Source organism: Myotis yumanensis, unplaced genomic scaffold (assembly GCF_028538775.1).
Source record: "Myotis yumanensis isolate MYYU_CA2020_CCGP unplaced genomic scaffold, mMyoYum1.0.hap1 SCAF_3, whole genome shotgun sequence".
NCBI classification, from domain to species: domain Eukaryota; kingdom Metazoa; phylum Chordata; class Mammalia; order Chiroptera; family Vespertilionidae; genus Myotis; species Myotis yumanensis.
The window spans coordinates 136,880,572-136,894,967 of record NW_027223754.1 but is presented as its reverse complement, the minus strand read 5'-3'; the positions used below and the strand labels follow the sequence as shown (position 1 = coordinate 136,894,967).

The 14,396-nt window shown below is 37.7% G+C and overlaps 1 protein-coding gene across 14 annotated transcripts in view; it reads right to left on the bottom strand.

The window, feature by feature from the left end:
- PPFIA2 (PTPRF interacting protein alpha 2) overlaps positions 1 to 14,396 on the bottom strand; it is a 472,789-nt gene that overhangs the window by 165,254 nt on the left and 293,139 nt on the right. For all 14 annotated transcript variants that reach the window (XM_070409641.1, XM_070409642.1, XM_070409646.1 and 11 more), the window contains one exon: positions 9,293 to 9,394. In XM_070409641.1, the coding sequence (XP_070265742.1) occupies positions 9,293 to 9,394 (102 nt within the window). The remainder of the gene's footprint in view (positions 1 to 9,292; positions 9,395 to 14,396) is intronic.

Here is a 14,396-nt window from a genome sequence, read left to right as displayed (position 1 = left end):
TTTGAGTATGGATTCAGTAGAACACAATGTAATATGTGTGACCCAATATGAAAATTATTAAAGAACATTGCACAATGCATGATGGTTTTGTTAATAATGTTTAAAGTCAAAATTAATTACATTTATATTTGGTTATTTAATTTTTTTTATTTGAAGGAAATGTACATAATAATCACATGGCTTTAAATGTGATTGTAATGATAATCACATGTTGTATAGTGATTACTTTAATAATCACAATTACCAGTTGCTATAGTAATTATTAGTGATAATTGCTAATAATTTTATGTACAATTAATTCTTAAATTATATCATAAAAATGTATGCAGTCAAATGGAATAGAGTAACTGAAATTAGCAATAGTCATTTTGGAAAAAAGGTTAAAGGACGTAATTTTATTTTAAATCATTTTTTATTTTTTAATTACAATTGACATGTTATATATATATTAATTTCAGGTATAAATACTTTTTAAATTGAGTAGTCTAGAACCTTCATTTACCCAGAGTGGCCACTGGAGCCATGATAGAAGCCCAGTATAGATAGAAGTCCAGTGGTTTCAGTATGTTACAGACTCTATGCTTTGACTTTTTCCAGACAAAGTTTTTTTTTAAATGTTTCGTGACTTAGAATATCACCTTTATTTTATTTTATGAGGGAGTTCTGCCACTAAAAGCAAAGATACATGAGAAGAAAAATTTTTAAAAAAGCTACTGGGTTATCAGTTATTAAAATGCTGCTATTGAAGAATAACACATGACCAGTTGGTTTTATAGGAGAGCTTTTCAGGAGGATGGTGGAAGCGTAGGCTAACAAATGGTGTCTGTACAATATAAAGCAGAAGTTACTCAAACAAGAGAAAAAACCAAATAGAAGATACTGGGGTGGAAATAAAAAAAAACACAATTTAGTTTTTTCCCCAAGATTTTTTCCTAAAGCTTACACAGAAAGAAACATAAAAACCTGAGATTCTAAACATATACAAATCAGTAGGTAGAGGTTATGTTTGAGGGTCAAAATAATTGTAATAGAAATTCTGTATGAAGATGACACAAATATTGATATTTCAAGGAGTTTTCCTTTTATTTATCAACTTCTGATTATATTCATGATATTCTACTCTTGAATTCTATAGATACATGCCAGATTTCATTAAATCTAATCAGTTTCAGGTAGGCTATATAGCATTTTATGCACGTAACCCTGCCTATTTCTCCAACATCATCTGGTGTTAGTCTTTCCCTGGCAAAGCATGCTCTAACCACATATGCCTACTTTTGGACCCTCAATATGCCGAGCCTTTGCATATGTTGAAATTTCTGCCTGGAATACTCTTCCTTTGGCTCTTCATGTGACCAGCTCTTTCTCATTCTTTAGTCTTAGTTTAAACATCGCCCTCTCAAAGAAACACTTGCTTGATACTCTATGTAAGGTAGGTCTCTCCTCTTCCCAGCCTCCATAATCCTCTATTTGAATCTCTTGCTTATTTTCTTCACAACATATCATGCTGTGTTATTTCTTAAGAACAGTTTCACTAAATTTTATTCTGTTTCCTCATTAAAATATAGACTCCACAAGAGTAGGTACTATGTTTATCTTGATTTAAATGATCTGGGTATTTGAATATTGGCTTAGTTCCTGACATCTATAGATACACAATAAGTATTTGTTGAGTGGATACATGTCGGTAATACTGTTGTCTAGAATTTTAATATGGAAAAGGAGCTGATAAAAGTGAAATTGTACTGTAGATTTGACAGTCGTGGTTGCCCCAAATCTTATGAACAAACCCTCCATATTTAATAGTTCCCCACATTCTGAATGCTATTGTCTCAGTAACATATGATTCAAGAAACATTTCTCAGTCATGGCTACCACTAGGTGGCAGATATGTGACTTAAGAGTTAGCTAATCAGAGCCACAAGCACAGGACGGATTCTGAGGGGTGAGGTGAGGAAACGTGATGGGCGGGGCATCTGTTTTGCTGGCACAGGTAGCAGCAGAGGGTGCATGTTACTGGGACTGGGGGTGTGAGGAAAATTTACAAGACTAAGAAATGTGGTCCTAGAAATTGTGCCTGGAAGCTCAGTTGAGAGATTTTTATATACCTTAATTAATGTTTTCTTGATTAAAACAGCTAAGCTGTACTCTTATGTGCAACTGGGAACTCTCATCTATATAATAATAAAACCAAATGTATTTTTATTAATATAAAACAGACTCCTTAAGAGCTTAAATTAACTTATCTGAATACTCTTCAATACCTAGGAAAATATTCTACATAACATATGCTTAGTACTTGATGATTTAAATTAATGATAAATATAAATTATCTAGCCTGGATAATGTGCCTACAGATATTCTAATATAGGGTGTATCTATGGCTTTTAAGCTTACAAATGAAAATAAATTAAAAATAAAAAGAACTAATCTAAGATACCACTAAATATCTGCTAATTGTACCTTTTCTGGAAGCCACACTTTAGTATAATATTTAATAAAGCTTGCAGAAGTATACTAAAAAAAAAAAATTGAGGGACTATATGAATGGCCATTAATCCTATGTTTGAATTCACTTTAAATGACCACAGCATATATAGATATACAAAGAAACATGTCATATATGCATGCACACATATGGCACCATTGGATATTTTTAAACTAAATTTCTAAAACTATACATCTTTATATTAGTATCTGAATTTGACATAACATTGTGCACAATTATTTACAATCACAAGTGGCATTGAAGTAGAAAGCACCCATATATGCATACACATGTGTCTTCACCTGCTCTTCACTGCTAGGGTCTTCTTTTTCCTCAATTGGATTGTATTTTATAATCATTGAGGAAATGTCTTTGGAGGAAGTTTATTAACTTGTGTAGAAAGGTTTGTCAGGAATGGGAAGCTTTTCTTTGGTAGTGGCAGGTTTCTGTATTTGAACATTTATATAATTCCTTTAGATAAAAATAAGAGGGCATAGTAAGAATTGATTTAAATTGGGTCTTTAATTTGAATTAAGGACAATTAGGTCTTAGTTTTAGTTTATGACCCATGAGATGAGATTTCAGCTTTGTTATTTCTGACTTTTGAAATCAAAGCTTTCTTTTCAAAGTTATGCAATCGTTACAACCATCCTTTGAGATCTTCAGCCACAAAAACAGTTGAAAAAATTCCAAAACCACAACAAAAATTATGTACTCTGAGCCCAGCCGGTGTTGCTTAGTGGTTGAGCGTCGACCTATGAACCAGGAGGTCAAGGCTCGATTCTCGATTAGGGCACATGCCCAGGCTGCAGGCTGGATCCCCAGTGTGGGGTGTGCAGGAGGCAGCCGATCAATGATTCTCTCTCATCATTGATGTTTCTATATCTCTCTCTCCCTCTCCCTTCCTCTCTGAAATCAATAAAAACATATTAAAAAATTCTCAACTCTAATATTAAGAGATAGTAACTATATCAACATTTTTGGTTTTCCTTTATCTCTTCATTAATTCAGATAATTCTGAAGAAAAAGCCATGTCAATTTTAGTAATCAAATTGAATAAGTTGAAATAACATCAGGAATAAGTTATTTTCTCTAAGTATAACTTTGTCTAAGTGTGATCAGAGTTTTAAGAATGACAAGTTTTGTTTAATCACCTTTTTCTATATTTTATTAGTGTAGAAATATTAAACAATAAAGCTTGTTTAATAGTTTCTATAAATACTTGCTATAATATTTGTACAATCAAGTATAACATTAGGATGCTTTTATTTGGATGTCCTCAATTTAATTACTTGAGGCAGTTGGATTTTCATTCACTCATATTTCGGGGCAGGGGACCAGTTGTTTCTGTAGTGACAACGTGATACATAGCCACAACTTTCAGCTTGGACATCACAATAAATACCTAGTACATTATTTTCCACACAATTGAGGCAAAAATAAATTATTGAACAGATTAGAAATGAATTACAAAATAAGAACTCTGCTCTTCCTTAAACACAATTTTGTCATAGCACATGTGATTTGTGAGTTACATAGGAATATGATTTCTTAGACACATCACCTGTGGTTAAGCTGAGCAATGGATTCCCTGGGTGTGTCACTTATCAGTCATGTGACCTGATGAAAGTTACTTATTATGTTAGTTTTCCCATCAGTCAAGTGGGGAAAGTGGGAGTGCTACAAGGATAAAGTGGGTTAAACATGTGAAACCCTTAGAAAAACATTTTGTACTTAATTAATGTAGTTATTATATTATCATTTTTATTACTTGATATATTAAATAAACTTTATTCATTCAACTCCATTGAAAACTTCCATTTTCTGCTTCAAAGGAGGTATAATTCATCCAAATATCAAACAGGAGGGCCCTTCTGATCTATTTTTTTGTGATACTCAAAATTAACACACATACCTGTATCCATTTATGAGTTCTCTTTGTGATTGTCTTTTTTGTGTGTTATTTCAACCCATATGTTAACTACTCAAGATAAAAGGGCAAGTTTATGAGAACCGTGGAAATTAAAACATGCAATTCTACTTTAAACTTTCTCACAATCTAACACCAATCAAAAATTTTTGCAGGTGTGAGAAGAAAATACTAGCTTGTTACTTTCTCTAAATGACCAATAAGTAGGTGTTTATAGCAAGGGGAAAACACAATATGTAGAAGAAAAATGACTATATAAAATCTATGAAACTGTTATATTTAGCAACATTTAATAGGGCATTATGGAGGAAGAGACCGGTATGGCTAGTTTTCAGCCCTTTATATTTTTTGTGTGGTGGAGAAGGTCAGAGGAGATTATGTAACTTAGGTAGTTGTCATATAATCAATACTTTGCACAAGGAAGACTTCATAAATTTATTTTCCTTTGACATAATCGACAAAAAAATCCTCCATATAACTGATTTTAAGGAAAGTAGAGAAATGTTTTCTAGGTGGAGGACAGGTGAAAAAAGTAAAGGGGATTAAGAAGTACAAATCACCAATTATAAAAATAGTCACAGGGCCGTAGAGAATCTATATTAACAAAAGAGCAATATGCTAATTAGACCGGACAGCCAAATGACCTTCTGGATATCCTTCTGGACAAAGCTGCAGTGGCAGAGGCCAAGGCAGAGGCGGTTAGGGGTGATGAGGCAGGCAGTGGAGCAGTTAGGGAGCGATCATGGCAGTAGGGGAGCAGTTAGGGTGCAATCAGGCTGGCAGGGGAGCAGTTAGGGTGCAATCAGGCCAGCAGGAGAACAGTTAGGGGCATCAGATAGGTAGGCAGAAGTGATTAGGGTTGATCAGACAGGCAGGCAGGCAGGCAGAGAGGTTAGGGGTGATCAGGCAGGCAGGCAGGTGAGCAGTTAGGAGCCAGCGGTTCCAGATTTCGAGAAGGATGTCCGACTGCCAGTTAGGATCGGGCCTAAACTGGCAGTCAGACATCCCTGAGGGGTCCTGGATTGGAGAGGGTGCAGGCCAGGCTGAGGGACCTCCCCCTCTCCTGTGCACGAATTTCATGCACCAGGCTTCTAGTATAGTCAATAATCTACACTAATAAAAGAGAAACATGGTAATTGGCATACGACTGCTACCCTTTTCATTGGCTAATCAGTGAGTATATGCAAATTAACTGTCAGCCAAGATGGTGGCCGGCAGCCAGGCAGCTGGAAGTGAACATGAGGCTTGCTTGCTTCAGTGACTGCAGACTCCAACGTTCCCTGCCTGACTTGCCGGCCTCTGAGCCGGCAGTTTGAAACTTTGTAACAAATATAGAAGATAAACAAAACCCCAGAAACCAGCTTTTAGATCTCAGAGCTGGAGTTATACATTGTTTCGATTATAGAACGCTCATCAGCGGAAGCCTCAGAGCTAGAGCCAGAGCTAAAGCTGGCCCAGAATAAAATTTAAAAAAGAGAAAAAAAAGGAGCGGTTGGAAGCTTCAGTCAACAACCACCAGCCTGAAAGCAGCCCTCAGCCCCTCACCCAGGCTGGCCAGGCACCACAGTGGGTACCCCCACCCTGATCCAGGACACCCTTCAGGGCAAATCAGCTGGCCCCCAGGCCTCTATCCTATATAGTAAAAGGGTAATATGCCTCCCAGCACCAGGATCAGCGGAGCCGCGAGGCCTCCTGGCACCGGATCGGCGTGACAGGGGGCAGAGCCCAAACCCCCTGATCGCCCTGCGGCTTTGTGTGTGACAGGGTGCGGCTTTCCAACCCCCTGATCGCCCTGCAGCTCTGTGTGTGACAGGGGGCAGGGCCACAACCTCCCTATTCGCCCTGCTCTGTTCGTGACAGGGGAAGGCACTCCAACCCCCTGATTGCCCTGCGGCTCTGTGTTTGACAGGGTGCAGCACACCAACCCCCTGATCGGCCATGCTCTGTGTGTGACAGGGTGCGGCGCTCCAACCCCCCCCCCCCTCCCACGGGCCTTGCTCTGTGTGTGACAGGGTAGAGCCATAACCTCCCCATTGGCCCTGCCCTGAGTGTGACAGGGTGCAGCGCCCCAACCCCCTGATCCGCCCTGCTCTGTGTGTGACAGGGGGCGGTGCCCCAACTCCCCTATCAGCCCTACTCTGTGAGTGACAGGGGGGAGCTCCTCAACCCCCTGATCGGCCCTGCTCTGTGTGTGACAGGGTACGGAGCCCCAACCCCCCTGATGGGCCCTGCTCTGTGAGTAACAGGGGGCAGCGCCCCAACCCCCTGATCGGCCCTGCTCTGTGTGTGACGGGGGTGGCGCCACAACCTCCCCATCGACCCTTCCTTGAGTGTGACAGGGGGCAGTGCCCCAACCCCCCAATCGGCCCTACCCTGAGCGTGACTGAGGGTGGCATCACAACCTTACGATCCGCCCTGCTCTGTGCATGACAGGGGGCGGCGCCCCAACTCCCCAATCGGCCCTGCTCTGAGCCTGACCAGGGGCTGTACTTAGGGATTGGGCCTGCCCTCTGCCACCCGGGAGCAGGCCTAAGCCAGCAAGTCATTATCTCCTGAGGGGTCCCAGACTGCGAGAGGGCACAGGCCAGGCTGGGGGACCCCCCTCCCCCCCCCCCCCCCCGAGTGCACAAATTTTTGTGCACCGGGCCTCTAGTACTGTAATAACTATGAATGGTGGCAGATGAGTACTAGACCGATTTCGGTGATGACTTCATAAGGTACATATATGTCTAATCACCAATTTGTACACCTGAAAGTAATATAGTATTGTATGTCAAAAATAATTTTAAATGAATTTTAAAAGAAAGGAAAGAAAAACATTCTCCAGGTTTATCCATGTTTTCAAAGTTACTATTATTCATGTTTAAAATCAATGGCTTCAATTTCTACGGTCCTAATGAAACTTAATACTTGTATTTTGCTCACATTGACTCCTGAAGAGGTATTGCAAATATAGCTTGCCTTAGTTCTTTTATTACCCAAGCTCCTTTGCAGGTACAATAGTCAAAGGTACTTTGGACCTCTTGGGGTATAATATGGTGAAAACCATGTGGATGATGTCCCCAAATCTCCCAGTTCTCTGAAATTAGTCACAATTAAGGAGAACGGACATACTCTATATGGTAGCTATTTTTTCTTAGGCAATGTCTCATATAAGCTGTAGTAAATCTAGGCATTTTTTCATGGATTTAAATTGAATAATTGTGCTGAAGGCCTTATGGCTAAGGGTACAGGCTCTGGAGTTATTCTGCCTTATTTTTTAAATCCCTTATGTGCTATTTATCACTGCATGACTTCTGGCAAGTTATCTGCCCTTTTCTGAGCTCAGCTGACTCATCTGCAAAATGGAGATAATTATAACATCTCCCACATAGCGCTGTGGAAAGGGGTAACAGGGATGTGGAAAGGAAGGCTACATAAAGCAGAAATAGATACACAACCAATAAGAGAGTTTCTGTGCATTTTAAATATGAGAAATAGTCGAAAGCTACCTGGTGGTTTGCATCTCCCTCTATTTTCAGTTTCTGGCTCCTACTTTTACATTTGGCATATTGTGCTACATCAGGAAATGTAGCCAAAAGTGTTAAAATAGAGAGCAGTGAAACTGGGCAGAATAAGGCTCATGGCAGAAATAAACTTTAAATTTGGGTGGGAAAAAATACAGTGCAACTCAAAAGTCAAGGGTGGGGCAATATATAGAGGCAGAAAAAAAAATTAACCTGACCCCTAAATAACATGATCTAAACTTCTCATTTTGTCCTATTTGTAGCACCATGAGACTGGCTCATCAAAGTCACAATAAAAACCAGTTCCTGCGTGCACACGCATAAAACAAGCCCCTGATGAATAAGGAGATAAACTGAATCCAATGATATAACCATTGTTCATGTAGCGGTATCTCTCATTAGCGCACTAGCTCAGTGTTTATGAAGCTATAATTTTTATATTACTCTCTAAGACCAAGCATAAAATGAACAAGTACATTAACTATAACTTGTTTTCTCAGCATTAATCTGTTAGAACTCTAACATTTAAAATATTTTTCACCTACTTTATATAAAGTTGAACTACACACAAAAGTACTTTTTCTCTATGTTCATTAGTAGAATAGCTGCTCTCATTTCTGGGCATTATGATAATTTATATGTTTTATTAAATTTAGTGACTTCATAGCTAGAAAAGACGACATCTTCAATCACATTTTGAACTTGAATGTTAAATGTCATGAGATTGAAACAATATGTGGGTTTTCAAGAGGAGAATATAGTATATTCCATCAGTTTCCTAAACTCAGAAATCAGGAATGAAAGTCTCCATGACAATCTTCTAAAACAGAAAAAGTAGGTCTCTTTTAACTTGGAGATTTCTGTTCCAGTGGTTTTGCATTTTAAAACTTTTAAAAATTTTTTTATAAATAAATATTTTGCTGGGTGAGGTAAGGCCAATGACACAACACTCCCTCATATTACCTCATAATCGAAACTCACGCTCCCCCCTCAAACCTCTCCCCTGTGCCTATCTTCGGCCTCTGAGGTATTGGTCGCCCACTCCAGTATACCACTTTGAAAGTTTGAAATTCTGTATTGAAACCCAGCCTTTCTTTTTAAAATGGAAAAAAGCAAAAAGGACAGGGGAAAAGGACATTTTCTAAGGCAACATAGTAATTTAGTACCCGAAACTCTAATTTAGGTTTCCTGTCTTCCTGTTTTGAGTTTTGTAGTATATTGTCCTTTACTTTAAGTAACTGACTGTAAGTGATGTCTGCTTAAAGTCTTCCTGAAGTTTTTAAATATTTATTTTTTATGCCCATATAAGAGATAAGGCACTGAATTAAATATGGAATCAATTTCAAGCAGAAGCAGTTTTATACTTACTCTTGTGTTATTTCTTTCAGCTTTAAGTTCAGAAATTTCTTCTTCCTTTTCTAGAAGTTGTTCCCTACATGCATTTAATTCTTTTGTCAGTGCAGCAAATTCCTGAAAAGGGAATAAAACATATTTGAAGACACATTTCAGATTAAGGAAAAACAACATTCCAACATAAATTTAAAAAATCAAAATCTAATCTTTTGAATGTAAAGAATGAAAAAAATGAAGCAAATGACTGGCTGTATACATATATTGCTGTTATTAAATTAACTTGATTCCAACATTCAAAAAATTTGAATTCATTATATTTAACATATACATTTTATTATAGTATGCTGCTTAGATGAGTGGATAAAATATATTTCAAAATGTATCAGATATATTGTACTGAACTTAACATTAGTATGATAATATATATATATATATATATATATATATATATATATATGTAAAAAACAGAGAAATATCCTAATTAACCAGTACACCGTAATGGGTTGACTGGATAGGAGGAGGTTGCACGCGCAGTGTCTGGGCGGAGCAGCAGGGGCCTCCCTGCGCCTGTGCTGGGAGAGGGCATGATCAACAGTGGCTGTGGCTGCTTCAAGGGCCAGAGAGGGAGTGGGTGGCACCACACAATTTCGAACCACATGCTGGGCTCTTAGTGTATTAATAATATAGAAATTTAAATTTGGCTAATTTTGTTAACCCCTCAAAAAATCTTACACTTTTATTCCTATAGAGAGCAATGTTGTGACTGTACATACCAGATCATCAAAGAACACACAACAAAAATACTACCACCAACACCACCCAAAAAATTCCTACTAAATGTGCTATTTAGAGATTAAAAAGTTCATTTACCCATTAACAAGATGAAGAAAGAGAATGTACCTCTTACAAAATAATAAGTGGACATAAGACTTGATAACATTATCAAAGAGTCTCTTACTAATTTATGCATAGCCTTCCTTCTTAATTGTAAACTCTGTATGAAATGGGACTTTGTCTGACTTCACTACTACACTCCCAACATCTACGACATAGTGGGTGCTCAATTGATATTTATTTTCAGTAAATAAAAGTGGGTCACGTTATGAAATATTGAAAGTTTTGGAGTATTGCTCTGTGCAACAAATGACACTTCAGTGGTTTCCTCCCCCCAAATGCGATCAGACAGTATAGGGTGGGACAAAAGTAGGTTTAGATTTAGAGTCCTGAGTACAGTAGAGGAAACATAGAGTTCATTCTTGTACTATTATTGATCATTGTATTATTTTTCATACAAACAACTGTATATAATATGAACAATTTTACTACTAAGCAGAGTTTAGACACTGTAAAAATTACTTTAAAAGAAGATCAAGAAATCGAATTTGCCTATTCTGCTACTCTTATAAGCAGACATTATTTTAAAACATTTTTGAAAAATAATAAACAGATCTATATATATTTAATAATTTAGAGTGAGTCTTAGTAACAAAATTGGTGCTTGTCAAATATTTAAGTATTTGGGGAAACTTAGCTGCAGACTGAGAAGGCACTGTCAGAAGATTTTAAAAAATGGGGGAAATATGTTTGGTTAATGTAACCTCCACAAAGGCAAATTTAGTATAAAGTAAACGAATGTGATGATTATGCAAAGCTGGGAAAGGTTGAGGGTTTATATTTTTGCTTGCGTCAAACCACTTATTTTGCTGAATTTTTCTGAGTGGCTTCATCCAAAGTGAGCACTTCAAAGCCATCAGAATAGAAGGAGAGCTTAAAATCAAGATGAAAGGGTCCCTTGCTCCATTTGGGCTGGCATTACATATAAGGGTTTTCTCCCCTAATTGCTGCCTGCTTAAATGCTATTGATATTCTCTGATATGTTATTTAACTGGAGAATGGAAATAAACAAGTAGAAAACAATAAAAATTTGCATAAAAATGAAGCCTTTGTATAAACTGCATACTTTGATGGAGAAAAGAAGAAAGAGACAAAGGTTTTGTATTGTGTATTATTAACATACTAGAGGCCTGTTGCATGAAGAGATTCGTGCAATGGGCCTTCCTTTCCCCTCGCTGCTGGAACTGGTTTGCCTCCGGCACCCGGGTCCCAGGCCTTCGCTCTGGCCGAGTTCTGGCCAGAGCCGGCCCTGGAAACGTGAGGCCTCGCTGCTCCACTGGGCCATCAGGCTTTGCTCCACTGCTTGGAGCCTATGTATGCAAATTAACCGCCATCTTTGTTGGCAGTTAATTTGCATATCATGCTGATTAGCCAATGGAAGGCATAGTGAAGGTATGGTCAATTACCATGTTTGTCTATTATTAGATAGGATAGTCATTTAGCCATTCCATGGTTTGGCTCAGTGGATAAAGTGTCAGCCCCAGGACTGAAGGGTCCTGGGTTTGATTCCAGTCAAGGGCATGTACCTCAGTTGCAAGCTTGATCCCTGGCAACTGATCAAAGTGTCTCTTTCACATCGATATTTCTCTGTCTCTCCCCCTCCCTTCCACTCTCTCTAAAAATCAATGAAAAAATATCCCCAGGAGAGGATTAACAACAACAAAAAAGATACAAACATATAGTCACTTAAATGTAACCCTATGCTCATGAATATTATGATAAAACAGAAATCAAATATGTGTACTTAACATAGACATTTTAAGAAACATATATTTGGGTCAATCTTTCTGGAGATTTAGCTTGTTACATACAGAAAAATAAAAAACAAAAGGAATTGAATATTTCCAGGTAGTGAATAATACATGAGTTTTTTTGCTTCTTCCCATGTATTTCTATTATCAAACCCTCTGCAATGTAGAAATATGTTTTTATGTGTATAGAATAAGAGAAAAATATAACTCTGCAAGTGCATTCTGGTATTCAAAATTGAGTGATGATGTGTCAATGTAGATTCATCAATTGTAAGAAATATACCATGACATGACATTTACTCAAGATGCTATTGGTGACAGATGACTTTGCATTTTTTATTTATTATCATGGCACTGATTATGAGCAAGCTATTTAGTGACTCCATGTATTAAAATTAGACTTACACTTATTGACTTCTTGAATATTTCAGGCACTACTTTCACATTCATTATCTCATCTTGCTCTCTAATAACCAGTGAGGGAGTCTCATTCCTATTTTATGGTGGAGGAAACTCGATTACTAAGAATTAAATCCAAGTTCACAAAGCAAGCCATAGAGAGTGAGTTAGGCCATGAACTTGGTTTCCCAGACTGTGTGTCTAGTGCTTTTCCACTATACCATTTTAACATTAGTTGTTCATCAGGTTTATATGATTCAGATTTAGGGTGTATTTAGCAATACTCTTTTTTCTTATCCGAAGAATTGGATAACCATTACTTACAATTACCTTGCATAATCCTCCTTAATTAGTTCAGAGGGAGGGTGGGGAACTAGGAGACTCAAGGCAAGGTATTCCTTCCAGGCAGAGGAACAAGTATTAGACAACATATTCTGCATATCTAGGACTGCTGTAGATGCAAATACTTCACATGGAGTTAATTATCAAATGATTTTACACTTTTCTTCTGATTTTTTTTTCTCTACCTACTTTTCCATCCATACTGTCAATAATTGAGTTTTATATAATCTTTTATGAAATAATATCAGAAAATATAATTATGCCCTAACCAGTTTGGTTCAGTAGATAGAGCGTCGGCCTGCAGACTCAAGGGTCCCAGGTTCGATTCTGGTCAAGGGCATGTACCTTGGTTGCGGGCACATACCCAGTAGGGAGTGTGCAGGAGGCAGCTGATCGATGTTTCTCTCTCATCTATGTTTCTAACTCTCTATCCCTCTCCTTCTCCCTTCCTCTCTGTAAAAAAATCAATAAAATATATTTTTTTTTAAAAAGAAAATATAATTAACATGGATTGATATGCCAGGTACTCTGCCAAGCAATTTATATTGATTATCTGATTCATCCTATTAAAACCCTGAAAAATACAATATCTCACTAAACAAAACTATATATTCTTATCATATAATTCAGCAATCTCATACCTTGGTATTTAACCCAAAGAGTTGAGAATTATCTACACAAAAACCTGCACATGGGTGTTTATAGCAGCTTTATTCATAATTGCTAAAACTTGTTAGTAACCAAGTTGCCCTTCAGTAGGTGAATAGATAAATAAATGGTGCTATGTCCAAACAATGGAATATTATAAAGTGCTAAAAATGAAATGAGCTATTAAGCCAGGAAAGAAACATGGAGGAACATTAAATGCATATTACTAAGTGAAAACAACAACAACAATCTGATAAAGGCTACATTCTGTACGATTCCAACTGTATACCATTCTGAAAAAAAATCAAAACTATAGATATAGTAAAAAGATTAATTGTTGCCAGGTGCTGTGAGGGTGGGTGGATAAATAGACCAAGTACAGATAACTTTAAGGACAGTAGAATACTCTGTATGATAGCATGACAGATATATATCATTATACATTTTTCAAACATGTAGAATGTACCATAATGTAGAGTGAACCATAATGTAAACTATGGACTTTGGGTGATGCTGTGTCAGTGTAAGTTCATCAATTACATACAAGAAATGTACCACTCTGATGGGGGATATTTTTAATGAGGGAGGCTATGCATGTGTGGTTACAGGAGGTATATGAGAAAGCTCTGTACCTGTCCCTCAATTTTGTTGTGAACCTAAAACTGCTCTAAGAGTATAAATTTTCTTTTTCTAAATCTCATTGAGGCATAGAGAAGTTAAGACATTTCCCCAAAGTTAGACACTTAGTCAGTGGTATAGCTGGACTTTGAACCCAAACAATCTATTTCATTCTGAATGATGACAATAAGTTGTCTTTTTCTTCCTGATAATGAGCTTTCTCCTTCTACAGAGAGGAAGGGAGAGGGATAGAGAGTTAGAAACATCGATGAGAGAGAAACATCGATTAGCCGCCTCCTGCACACCCCCTACTGGGGATGTGCCTGAAACCAAGGTACATGCCCTTGACCGGAATCGAACCCGGGACCCTTCAGTCTGCAGGCTGATGCTCTATCCACTGAGCCAAACCGGTTTTGGCAGAGCTTTCTCCTTCTAATTTGTCCTTCTTTCAGTCTTTGTAAAAATTA